Genomic DNA, 13,160 nt, shown 5'->3' with positions numbered 1-13,160 from the left:
TTACTGCAACCTTCATGCCATAGCAACGTTCTTGTAAATCTCCTATGCACTCTCTCCAGAGCAATTATGTCCTTCTGTAATGTGGTGACCAGAACTGTACACAGTACTCTAGCTGTGGCCTAACCAGCCTTTTATATAGTTCCAGCATTACATCTCTGCTTTTGTATTCTATACTTTAGCCAAAAAGGAAAAGATTCCAGATGCCTTCTTAACCACCTTATCGACCTCTCCTTCTACCTTCAGGGATCTGTGGACATTCACTCCAAGGTGCCTCACTTCCTCTACACTTCAGCATTTTCCCATTTGTCGTGTATTTCTTTGCCTTGTTTGACCTCCCAAAATGCACATTTCACACTTCTTCAGGTTGAATTCCATTTGCTACTTTTCTGCCCCTCTGACCAGATCATCAATATCTTCCTGCAGCCTACAGCTAGCCTCCTCGCTACCTACCACATGGCCAAATTTTGTGTCATCTGTAAACTTCTTGATCGTGCCCCCTACATTTATGTCCTGTTACTCCAGAATTGGCCTTTATAGCCACTCCAGGCGCTGCTTCACAAACCACTGACCACCTCCAGGCGCGTATCCATTGTCTCTCGAGATAAGGAGGCCCAAAAGAATTTATATATACCACAGAAGGGGTAATTATGCCAGCCCCCTTCTGGTGACTTGGGATTATTACACCCCCTGCTGGTGACTTGGGATTATTACACCCCCTGCTGGTGACTCGGGTTATTACACCCTCTGCTGGTGACTCGGGTTATTACACCCTCTGCTGTCGACTTGGGGTTATGATATAGACCCCAGTCCTGTTGACTCTGGGTTATTACAACCCCACTGGTGACTCAGTCTTATTACACACTCCCCCTTGCTGGTGACTCGGGGTTATTACACCCTCTGCTGGTGACCCGAGGTTATTACATCTCCTGCTGGTGACTCGGGGTTATTACATAGACCCCACTCCTGTTGACTCTGGGCTATTACAACCCTGCTGGTGACTCGGTCTTATTACAGCCTCTGCTGGTGACTCAGGGTTATCTACCCCCTGCTGGTGACTCACATTTATTACAGCCACTGCTGGTAACTCAGGGATATTTACCCCCCACTGGTGATTTGGAGTTATTACACACCCCATGCGGGTGACTCTGTGTTATTACACCCAACCCTTCCTCCAGGTGAGTTGGGGTTATTACTGCCCCCTTGCTGGTAACTCAGTTATTACGCACACTGCTGGCAACTCGTGGTTATTACACCCCCACTTCGTGGTGACTCAGGGATATTACACATTCCCGACCTTGCTGGTGACTCTGGTTATTATACCCCCACTTGCTGGTGACTTGGGGTTCTTAACATTCCCTATCCCCCCCCCCCCCCCCCGCTGTTGACTCAGGGTTATTACACTGCCCCTGCTGGTGACTCGGGGTTCCTATGCCCACCCTGCTGGTGACTCAGTGTTATTACACCCCCTTGCTGGTGACACGGGGATGTTATGAGCGCCTCCCCACTGTGACTTGGGATTATTACACCCCCTGCTGTCGACTCGGGGTTATTACATAGACCCCACTCCTGTTGACTCTGGGCTATTACACCCCCTGCTGTCGACTCGGGGTTATTACATAGACCCCACTCCTGTTGACTCTGGGCTATTACACCCCCTGCTGTCGACTCGGGGTTATTACATAGACCCCACTCCTGTTGACTCTGGGCTATTACAACCCTGCTGGTGACTCGGTCTTATTACACCCCCTTGCTGGTGACACGGGGATGTTATGAGCGCCTCCCCACTGTGACTCAGTGTTATTACATTCCTCTCCTCACCACCCCCTTGCACTCAGGGTTATCAGGCTACACCCCCATGCTGGTGACCTGGGGTTATTACATCCGCTCTTTGAGATGTCCCGAAGTTCACTATGGGCTTTGCAGTTCCAGGTCGAACTGATGTAGTGAGACTGAGCATGCGTCTGGCTCCCTCATAAACCAGTGTAAGTTTTACATAAGTATGTGAATTTCTGGATTGTGTGCGCGCTACAGAGGAAGCTTGTTAAGGTGGAAGTCCAAGAAATTAATGGTACAGTGTGTCTATATAGACATGGGGTTGTGTCAGACACAGGAAGCAGACTGGGAGGTGGTGATCCCCAAGGGTCAATTTCAGGTCCATTACTCTTTTTAAGTTTTATAAATGACCTAGACTGTGGTGTAGGGTGTAGCATTATAAAGTGTGGAGGTGATACAAAACTTGGTAAAGTAATAGTTCTGAGGATAGTTGTGAACTTCAGGATGGTGAAATGAGCATAAACATGGCAGGTCGAGTTCACTGGAGTAGTGTGAGGTGATGCACTTCGGGAGGACTAATGAGGAAAGACAGATTACTATAAATGGCAGGATTTTGGAAAGTGTAAATGAGCAGAGAGGCTTTGGCATCCATAGACACAAATGGTTAAAAGTGGCAGCGCAAGTTGCTAAGGTAGTTAAAGTACATGTGTTATTAGAATTGGAAATAGAGTATAAAAGTAAAAACATCATGCAAGAACTCGTGCTAGATGTCATGAGGAGAGGTTGTAAAAGAACTGTTATCCATTGAACAGTGAAGGTTAAGAGGTGAAGTAATTGTGGTTTTCAAGATGATGAGCAGTTTGATAGATAGAGAAAACTATTACCCCTAACGAGTGCTTCAATAACCAGAGATCCTAGATTTAAAATTATTGGCACATGATCTAGAGGGTAGATGAGAAATATTTTCATTCAGAGTTGTTGGGATCTGGTACCTTTTACTTGAAAAAGTGGTGAAAGCTATTTCCATAAATAATTTAAATGATTCGTGTCGTTTTAGCAGCTTTATGACTTGTTTACATGTCATTTCTGTTTACTACTGAACTCGGGAGTTAATACAGGGCAGGTTGGGAAACAGCTGTTTCACTGTTAACTCATGAACCTGATCGGATTAACTGGAAAATTGTGGCCACAAGGAGGTTCTGTTTATTGCAGTGATTAGGTGGATTAGTGTTAACTATTTTCAGATTTAACAGATTTATAAATGTGTCCCCTGTATATGTACTAGAACTGACACTGTGACACAGTATCAGACAGGACTGAATCATTCCCTTCTACCACGTGAGTATGGATGTGAGTGTAAATATGAGTGTGAATGCTTGTGTTTGACTCTGCTCACTTCACTGACTGAGCTGTGCTTTCTTCTCAGGGGCCCAGCTGGAATGGATGTGTGTTATATGGTTGTTGTTGGCAGTTTCTTCATTTTCCAGGTGCTATTTCACACGGTCACTCCCCGTCTCTCCACTCTGCTCAGCTGGGGATACAAGAACTTATCACAGGCACAGAAAACAGAATGGAACTCAAGGTACTCGATCTCTGGAGTCTGACCAGATGTATATAAAGGGACAAATATGTTAACTGAGCTTCTCAGGCTGAATCTATTACTTGGCTGATTGTACTGGCCTGTGTATGTGTTGATCTCTGCCCGCTGAGGAGATGTTTGTCACAGTCTAAGGCAGGAATTACTACCAGAGGCATCCAGGCTGCTTCCCTCTGTTCTGGCTGCACAAATATAAATGCAGATGGAGTGTGTTCGCCACATGCACTTCCACTGAATCGACTCCTAAATGCAAACACGGCAAAGGGGGTTATATCTAACTACAGTATAAATTGGGCATCAATATAAAAAGCCTGTCATACAGTTGGGGCATGGGGAGTACCCTCATCAATGTCTCTGTTGCTTCTAGACTTGACTATTCTAACTCTCTCCTGGCCAGCCTCCCATCTTCTACCCTCCATAAACCTGAGCTCATCTAAAACTCTACTTACTGTATCCTAACACGCACCAAGTCCCGCTCACTGACTTAGATCGGCTCCCGCTCATTCTTGTTTATAAATCCCTCCTCACCTCTTGCAAGCTTTATAACCTCCTACTACCCTCTCAAGATCTCTGCGCTCCTCCAATTCTGGCCTCCTGCACATCCTGATTTTAATTGCTCCACCACTGGTGGTCATGTTTTCAGCCATCTAGGCCCTGAGTTCCAGAATTCCTTCCCTAAACCACTCCTCTTTATCCCTCTCTCCTCCTTTAAGGCACTCCTTAAAACCTGCCTCTTTGATTAAGCAAAAGCAAACTACTGTGCATACTGGAAATCTGAAATATAAACAGAAAGTGCTGGAAATACTCAGCAGGTCTGGCAGCATCTGAGGAGAGCGAAAAAGAGTTAACGTTTCAAGTCTGTGACCTTTTATCAGAACTGGCAAAAGTTAGAAATGTAATAGGCTTTGAGCAAGTGAAATGGTGGGTGTGTGGGGGGGGGGCGGTGGGGGCGGTGAAGAAGAACAAAAAGGGAAGGTCTGTGCTAGGGCAGAGGGCAGGAGAGATTAAATGACAAAGATGTCATGGAACAATAGCCGTAGTGAAAGCAAAAACATGAAAAACAAGTTTAAGACTGGAACATGGTAAGGGAAAAACCAAAATGGCAGTCATAGTCTGAAGTTGTTGAACTCCATGTTGAGTCTAGAGGGCTGTAGTGCCTGATCGGAAGGTGTTTCCACTCATCCATCACCCCCAACACCTCGGCACCTTCCCATGCAATCGCAGGAGGTGCAATACCTGCCCTTTTACCTCCTCTCTCCTCAGCAGCCAAGGCCCCAAACACTCCTTTCAGGTGAAGCACCGATTTACTTGTACTTCCTTCAATTTAGTATAATTTATTCACTGCTCACAGTGCAGTTTAGTTTAGAGATACAGCACTGAAACAGGCCCTTTGGCCCACCGAGTCTGTGCCGACCATCAACCACCCATTTATACTAATACTGCGCTAATTCCATATTCCTACCACATCCCCACCTGTTCCTATATTTCCCTACCACCTACCTATACTAGGGACAATTTATAATGGCCAATTTACCTATCAACCTGCAAGTCTTTGGCATGTGGGAGGAAACCGGAGCACCCAGAGTAAACCCACGCAGACACAGGGAGAACTTGCAAACTCCACACAGGCAATACCCAGAATTGAACCCGGGACGCTGGAGCTGTGAGGCTGCGGTGCTAACCACTGTGCCGCCCCTCTCTGTGCAGTCTCCTCTACACTGGGGAGACCAAACGCAGATTGGGTGACTGCTATGCAAAACACCTCCATTCATAGGGCGGCACAGTGGCGCAGTGGTTAGCACCGCAGCCTCACTGCTCCAGGGACCCGGGTTCGATTCCGGGTACTGCCTGTGTGGAGTTTGCAAGTTCTCCCTGTGTCTGCGTGGGTTTTCTCCGGGTGCTCCGGTTTCCTCCCACAAGCCAAAAGACTTGCAGGTTGATAGGTAAATTGGCCGTTATAAATTGTCACTAGTATAGGTAGGTGGTAGGGAAATATAGGGACAGGTGGGGATGTTTGGTAGGAATATGGGATTCGTGTAGGATTAGTCTCAATGGGTGGTTGATGGTCGGCACAGACTCGGTGGGCCGAAGGGCCTGTTTCAGTGCTGTATCTCTAATCTAATCAGTCCGCAAGCATGACCCCGAGCTTCTGGTTGATTGCCATTTTAATTCACTACCCTGCTGTCATGCCCACATTTCTGTCCTGTTGCAGTGTTCCAGTAAAGTTCAATGCAAGCTTGAGGAGCAGTGTCTCATCTTCCAATTAGGCACTTTGCAACCCTATGGACGCAACGTGGCGTTAAACACTTCAGACCATGCTATTTAGATTTTTTTTTTTACCATATTCCAGTCTTAAATTTGTTTTTCATGTTTTTGCTTTTGGACAAAGCTATTCATTATTCTGCCATCAACACACCCTCTGGACAAATGCTTTGTCTTTTACTACGACTATTACGACTCCCTTTGCCATTTGTTCCAAGACAAGTTTGTCATTTAATCTCTCCTGCCCTGTACCCGAGCACAGACGTTCCTTTTGTTCAACTTCCCTGCCCCCCCGAACCCCTCCCACCCTACCCCCAACTCCTCCCTCCCCTCCCTCCTCCCTCCCACCGGCCCCCTCCCTACCCCCCCCCCCTTCCCCCCCCCCCCCCACCCCCTTCCCCACCCCCTTTCCCCACCCCCCTTTCCCCCTCCTCCCTTCCCTCCCTTCCCTCCCCTCCTCCCTCTCCTCCCTTCCCTCCCCCCTCCCCTCCCTCCTCCCCCCTCCCCTCCCCCCTCCCCTCCCTCCTCCCCCCTCCCTCCCCCCCTTTCCCCTCCCTCCTCCCCCCTCCCTCCCCCCCCTTTCCCCTCCTCCCTCCCTCCCTTCCCTCCTCCCTTCCCTCCCTTCCCTTCCCTCCCCATCCTCCCTTCCCTTCCCTCCCCTCCTCTCCTCCCTCCTCTCCTCCCTCCTCTCCTCCCTCCTCTCCTCCCTTCCCTCCCTCCTCTCCTCCCTTCCCTCCCTCCTCTCCTCCCTTCCCTCCCTCCTCTCCTCCCTTCCCTCCCTCCTCTCCTCCCTTCCTCCCCCCTCTCCTCCCTTCCCTCCCCCCTCTCCCTCCCCTCCCCCCTCCCTCATCCTCCCTCCTCCTCCGTCCCCTCCTCCCTCCTCTCTCCCTTCCCTCCTCCCTCTCCTCCCTTCCCTCCTCCCCTCCCTTCCCTCCTCCCTCTCCTCCCTTCCCTCCTCCCTCTCCTCCCTTCCCTCCTCCCTCTCCTCCCTTCCCTCCTCCCTCTCCTCCCTTCCCTCCTCCCTCTCTCCTCCCTTCCCTCCTCCCTCTCCTCCTCCCTCCTCCTCTCCTCCCTTCCTCCTCCCTCCTCCCTCTCCTCCCTTCCCTCCTCCCTCTCCTCCCTTCCCTCCTCCCTCTCCTCCCTTCCCTCCTCCCTCTCCTCCTTCCCTCCTCCCTCTCCTCCCTTCCCTCCTCCCTCTCCTCCCTTCCCTCTCCTCCCTTCTCCCCTTCCCTCCTCCCTCTCCTCCCTTCCCTCTCCTCCCTCTCCTCCTTCCCTCCTCCCTCTCCTCCCTTCCCTCCTCCCTCTCCTCCCTTCCCTCCTCCCTCTCCTCCCTTCCTCCTCCCTCTCCTCCCTTCCTCCTCCTCCCTCCTCCCTCTCCTCCCTTCCCTCCTCCCTCTCCTCCCTTCCCTCCTCCCTCTCCTCCCTTCCCTCCTCCCTCTCCTCCCTTCCCTCCTCCCTCTCCTCCCTTCCCTCCTCCCTCTCCTCCCTTCCCTCCTCCCTCCTCCCTTCCCTCCTCCCTCTCCTCCCTTCCCTCTCCTCCCTCTCCTCCCTTCCCTCCCTCCCTTCCCTCTCCCTCTCCTCCTTCCCTCTCCTCCTTCCCTCTCCTCCCTTCCCTCTCCTCCCTCCTCCTCCCTCTCCTCCCTTCCCTCCTCCCTCTCCTCCCTTCCCTCTCCTCCCTCTCCTCCCTTCCCTCCTCCCTCTCCTCCCTTCCCTCCTCCCTCTCCTCCCTTCCCTCCTCCCTCTCCTCCCTTCCTCCTCCCTCTCCTCCCTTCCCTCCTCCCTCTCCTCCCTTCCCTCCTCCCTCTCCTCCCTTCCCTCCTCCCTCTCCTCCCTTCCCTCCTCCCTCTCCTCCCTTCCCTCCTCCCTCTCCTCCTTCCCTCTCCCTCACTCCTTCCCTCTCCTCTCCTCCCTCCCTCCTCCTCTCCTCCCTTCCCTCCTCCCTCTCCTCCCTTCCCTCCTCCCTCTCCTCCCTTCCCTCCCTCCCTCTCCTCCCTTCCCTCCTCCCTCTCCTCCCTTCCCTCCTCCCTCTCCTCCCTTCCCTCCTCCCTCCTCCCTTCCCTCCTCCCTTCCCTCCTCCCTTCCCTCCTCCCTTCCCTCCTCCCTCCCTCCTCCCTTCCCTCCTCCCTCTCCTCCCTTCCCTCCTCCCTCTCCTCCCTTCCCTCCTCCCTCTCCTCCCTTCCCTCCTCCCTCTCCTCCCTTCCCTCCTCCCTCTCCTCCCTTCCCTCCTCCCTCCCCTCCCTTCCCTCCTCCCTCCCCTCCCTTCCCTCCTCCCTCCCCTCCCTTCCCTCCTCCCTCCCCTCCCTTCCCTCCTCCCTCTCCTCCCTTCCCTCCTCCCTCTCCTCCCTTCCCTCCTCCCTCTCCTCCCTTCCCTCCTCCCTCCCCTCCCTTCCCTCCTCCCTCCCCTCCCTTCCCTCCTCCCTCCCCTCCCTCCTCCCTCCCCTCCCTCCTCCCTCACCTCCCTTCCCTCCTCCTCCCCTCCCCCCCTCCCTCCTCCCTCTCCTCCCCCTCCCTCCTCCCCCTCCCTCCTCCCTCTCCCCCCCCCTCCCTCCTCCCCCCCCTCCCTCCTCCCCTCCCTCCTCCCCCCCCTCTCTCCTCCCCTCCCTCCTCCCCCCCCTCTCTCCTCCCCCCGCCCCTCTCTCCTCCCCCCGCCCCTCTCTCCTCCCCCCGCCCCTCTCTCCTCCCCCCGCCCCTCTCTCCTCCCCCCGCCCCTCTCTCCTCCCCCCGCCCCTCTCTCCTCCCCCCGCCCCTCTCTCCTCCCCCCGCCCCTCTCTCCTCCCCCCGCCCCTCTCTCCTCCCCCCGCCCCTCTCTCCTCCCCCCGCCCCTCTCTCCTCCCCCCGCCCCTCTCTCCTCCCCCCCGCCCCTCTCTCCTCCCCCCGCCCCTCTCTCCTCCCCCCGCCCCTCTCTCCTCCCCCCGCCCCTCTCTCCTCCCCCCGCCCCTCTCTCCTCCCCCCCGCCCCTCTCTCCTCCCCCCGCCCCTCTCTCCTCCCCCCCCCCCTCTCCTCCCCCCCCCCCTCTCTCCTCCCCCCCCCCTCTCTCCTCCCCCCCCCCCTCTCCTCCCCCCCTCCCTCTCTCCTCCCCCCCCCTCTCTCCTCCCCCCCCTCTCTCCTCCCCCCCCCTCGCTCCTCCCCCCCCCTCTCCTCCCCCCCTCTCCTCCCCCCCCCCTCCTCCCCCCCCCTCCTCCCCCCCCCCCTCCCCCCCCCTCCTCCCCCCCCCCTCCTCCCCCCCCCCTCCTCCCCCCCCCCTCCTCCCCCCCCCCTCCTCCCTCCTCCCCCCCCCTCCTCCCCCCCCCTCCTCCCCCCCCCCCTCCTCCCCCCCCCTCCTCCCCCCCCCTCTCCTCCCCCCCCCCCTCTCCTCCCCCCCCCCCTCTCCTCCCCCCCCCTCTCCTCCCCCCCCCCTCACCTCCCCCCCCCCTCACCTCCCCCCCCCTCACCTCCCCCCCCCCTCACCTCCCCCCCCCTCACCTCCCCCCCCCTCACCTCCCCCCCCCTCTCCTCCCCCCCCCTCTCCTCCCCCCCCCTCTCCTCCCCCCCCCTCTCCTCCCCCCCCCTCTCCTCCCCCCCCCCTCTCCTCCCCCCCCCTCTCCTCCCCCCCCCTCTCCTCCCCCCCCCTCTCCTCCCCCCCCTCTCCTCCCCCCCCTCTCCTCCCCCCCCTCTCCTCCCCCCCCTCTCCTCCCCCCCCCCTCTCCTCCCCCCCCCCTCTCCTCCCCCCCCCTCTCCTCCCCCCCCCTCTCCTCCCCTCCCCCTCTCCTCCCCTCCCCCCCTCTCCTCCCCTCCCCCCCCCCTCCTCCCCCCCCCCCTCTCCTCCCCCCCCCCCCCTCCTCCCCCCCCCCCTCTCCTCCCCCCCCCTCCTCTCCTCCCCCCCCCTCCTCTCCTCCCCCCCCCTCCTCTCCTCCCCCCCCTCCTCTCCTCCCCCCCCCCTCTCCTCCCCCCCCCTCTCCTCCCCCCCCCCTCTCCTCCCCCCCCCCTCTCCTCCCCCCCCCCTCTCCTCCCCCCCCCCTCTCCTCCCCCCCCCCTCTCCTCCCCCCCCCCTCTCCTCCCCCCCCCCTCTCCTCCCCCCCCCCTCTCCTCCCCTCCCCCCTCTCCTCCCCTCCCCCCTCTCCTCCCCCCCCCCTCTCCTCCCCCCCCCCTCTCCTCCCCCCCTCCTCCTCCTCCCCTCCCCCCTCCTCCTCCTCCTCCCCTCCCCCCTCCTCCTCCTCCTCCCCTCCCCCCTCCTCCTCCTCCTCCCCTCCCCCCTCCTCCTCCCCTCCCCCCTCCTCCTCCTCCTCCCCTCCCCCCTCCTCCTCCTCCTCCCCTCCCCCCTCCTCCTCCTCCTCCCCTCCCCCCTCCTCCTCCTCCTCCCCTCCCCCCTCCTCCTCCTCCTCCCCTCCCCCCTCCTCCTCCTCCTCCCCTCCCCCCTCCTCCTCCCCTCTCCCCTCCCCCCTCCTCCTCCCCTCCCCCCTCCTCCTCCCCTCCTCCCCTCCCCCTCCTCCTCCCCTCCCCCCTCCTCCTCCTCCTCCCCTCCCCCTCCTCCTCCCCTCCCCCTCCTCCTCCCCTCCCCCCTCCTCCTCCTCCTCCCCTCCCCCCTCCTCCTCCTCCTCCCCTCCCCCCTCCTCCTCCTCCCCTCCCCCCTCCTCCTCCTCCTCCCCTCCCCCCTCCTCCTCCTCCTCCCCTCCCCCCTCCTCCTCCTCCTCCCCTCCCCCCTCCTCCTCCTCCTCCCCTCCCCCCTCCTCCTCCTCCTCCCCTCCCCCCTCCTCCCCCTCCTCCCCTCCCCCCTCCTCCTCCCCTCCTCCCCTCCTCCCCTCCCCCCTCCTCCTCCCCTCCTCCCCTCCTCCCCTCCTCCTCCCCTCCTCCCCTCCCCCCTCCTCCTCCCCTCCTCCCCTCCCCCCTCATCCTCCCCTCCTCCTCCCCTCCCCCCTCCTCCTCCCCTCCTCCCCTCCTCCCCTCCCCCCTCCTCCTCCCCTCCTCCCCTCCCCCCTCCTCCTCCCCTCCTCCCCTCCCCCCTCCTCCTCCCCTCCTCCCCTCCCCCCTCCTCCTCCCCTCCCCCCTCCTCCTCCTCCTCCCCTCCCCCCTCCTCCCCGCTGAAAGACTGCTACATTTCTAACCTTTGCCAGTTCTAATGAAAGGTCACAGACCTGAAACTTTAACTCTGTTTCTGTCTCCACAGATGCTGCCAGACCTGCTGAGTCTTTCCAGCAATTTCTGTTTTTATTATCTTTGATTAAGCTTCTGGTCACCTGTCTTAATATTTTCTTGTGTGGCTTGTTGCTAAATTATGTTTTGACTGTGCTCCTGTGAGGTGCCTTGAGAAGTTTTGCTAAGTTAAAGGTGCTATGTAAATGCAAGTTGTTGTTGGATGTGTCACAATTGTGCATTAGAAACAGAGTAAATTTTCTTTTACTCTCCACATAACTGAATTCCCTCATTCCTGACATTCTAGTACATATCTTCACACCCTCACCAAAGCCTTGACATCCTTGCCAAAGTTTGGTGCCCAGAATTTATCACAATAAAGCCCAAAGAATTCTCAACTTTGTCCTGCCACCTTCAAAAACTTGTGAAATGCACCCCCACAACCCTCTGCCTTGCACCTGCCCTCAATAGTCCCATTCAGATTTTACTGCCTCTCCATGTTCCTCCCAAAGTGCATCACTTCACATTTATTTATGTTAAATTGCACCTGACGTGTCTCTGCATTTCACCAATCAATCTATGTTTTCCTGAAGGTGCTGCTATCCTCCTCACTATTTTAGGCTGACTGGCCTGCAGTTACCGGGTTTATCCCTCCTTTTTTGAATAGGATTGTATCATTTGAAATCCTCCATCTTCTGGCATCGCCCCATATTTAAGGAGGACTGAAAGATTATGGCCAGATCCTATGCAATTTCCATACTTAATTCCCTCAGCAACCGAGGATGCATCCCATCCAGACTGGTTGGGAGTCTTTTCTACTTTGAGGACTGCCAACTTTTTAAGTACCTTATCTTTATATATTTTTATCCTGACCAACTTCTCTACTGTCTGCTTCTTTACTGTGAAAATGGCAACATCCTCTTCTTTGAAGGCAGATGCAAAGTACTCATTTAAGAGCTCAGCCATGCCCTCAGCCTCCACAAGATCTCTTTATGGTCCCTAATTAGCCTCACCCTTATTTTACACTGTCCCCATCAAACACTCCCAGGACAGGTACAGTAAGGGTTAGGTACAGAGTAAAGCTCCCTCTACACTGTCCCCATCAAACACTCCCAGGACAGGTACAGTAAGGGTTAGATACAGAGTAAAGCTCCCTCTACACTGTCCCATCAAACGCTCCCAGGACAGGTACAGCACGGGGGTTAGATACAGAGTAAAGCTCCCTCTACACTGTCCCATCAAACGCTCCCAGGACAGGTACAGCATGGGGGTTAGATACAGAGTAAAGCTCCCTCTACACGGTCCTATCAAACACTCCAGGACAGGTACAGCACTGCATCCCCTTACAGCCCCCTTCCCTCCACCCCTCCCCCTCACACCCCCTCCTCCCACCGACATCATCCTACACCTGTGTAGGGGCCCTAACAACCCCACTGCCTAGTGGAGAGTCTCGGGACAGACCAAGGCTAAGGGAGTAAACCCTAACAGAAAATCCGGAGCGGAACCCCATAGGTGGTCATGTGTCACCTTTGGCATGTTTCCGGCAGTTCCTGCAGCCATACCGGTGCCAAACGTCATGCTCTGCATGCCTTTGGACCCCACCAGAAAGGCCGGGAGGGGGGTTTTGACGACTGGGCAACTCTCAACCTCCATAAATTCGCCCAGGCATGCGCCATGGAGAGGTCACTCCATAGTTCCTTCACAGCGACTGAAACAACACGGAAGGCAGCAGTTACGGGTTATAAGTCCAGCTAAATTGGCGTAGAAACTGGGCGCCACGGGTTGCCTTTGTCGGTGGGAGAGGTCATCACACCTCACTGGACAGCTACCGCCCGCCTCAAACCGGGCAGCCCCCGGTCAATAAGGTTCTGTCCCGCCACAGTCTACCTGCTTCAATGGGTGCTTGGATCTCAGGGTCATTGCCCGAAAAGTGGACTGAAACACCGCACCAAACAACACGAAAAAAGGAAAGAAGGTACCAGCCCTTTGCTTTGCAAGCTGGAACGTCAGAACTATGTGTACTGGCCTGTCGGAAGACCTTACACAAATCAACGATTCTCGGAAGACCGCCATCATTAACAATGAGCTCAGTAGACTCAATGTAGACATTGCAGCACTTCAGGAGACACGCCTCCCCGCGAGTGGATCTCTAGTAGAGCAAGACTACACCTTCTTCTGGCAGGGCAGGGATCCTGAAGAACCAAGACAACATGGAGTGGGCTTCGCCATCAGAAACTCCTTGCTCAGCATGATAGCGCCTCCCTCAAATGGCTCGGAACACATACTGTCCATCCGACTGCTCACCACCTCTGGTCCAGTACACCTACTCAGCATCTATGCTCCAACACTCTGCTCCCCACCTGAAGCTAAAGATCAGTTCTACGAGGAACTCCATAACATCATTAGCAGCATCCCCAAC

At 56.7% G+C, this 13,160-nt stretch overlaps 1 protein-coding gene across 1 annotated transcript in view; it reads left to right on the top strand.

Annotated features, from left to right (window-relative positions):
• The first annotated feature begins 1,910 nt into the window (after positions 1-1,910).
• LOC137355822 (TLC domain-containing protein 4-B-like) overlaps positions 1,911-13,160 on the top strand; it is a 37,562-nt gene continuing 26,312 nt past the window's right edge. The window contains exons 1-2 of the mRNA XM_068021394.1: positions 1,911-1,982; positions 3,200-3,355. Of these exons, the coding sequence (XP_067877495.1) occupies positions 3,213-3,355 (143 nt within the window). The 5' untranslated portion in view covers positions 1,911-1,982; positions 3,200-3,212. The remainder of the gene's footprint in view (positions 1,983-3,199; positions 3,356-13,160) is intronic.

This window comes from Heterodontus francisci, chromosome 43 (genome assembly GCF_036365525.1).
Source record: "Heterodontus francisci isolate sHetFra1 chromosome 43, sHetFra1.hap1, whole genome shotgun sequence".
NCBI lineage: Eukaryota > Metazoa > Chordata > Chondrichthyes > Heterodontiformes > Heterodontidae > Heterodontus > Heterodontus francisci.
The sequence above is the reverse complement of the archived record's forward strand: the minus strand, read 5'-3'. Positions and strand labels throughout refer to the sequence as shown.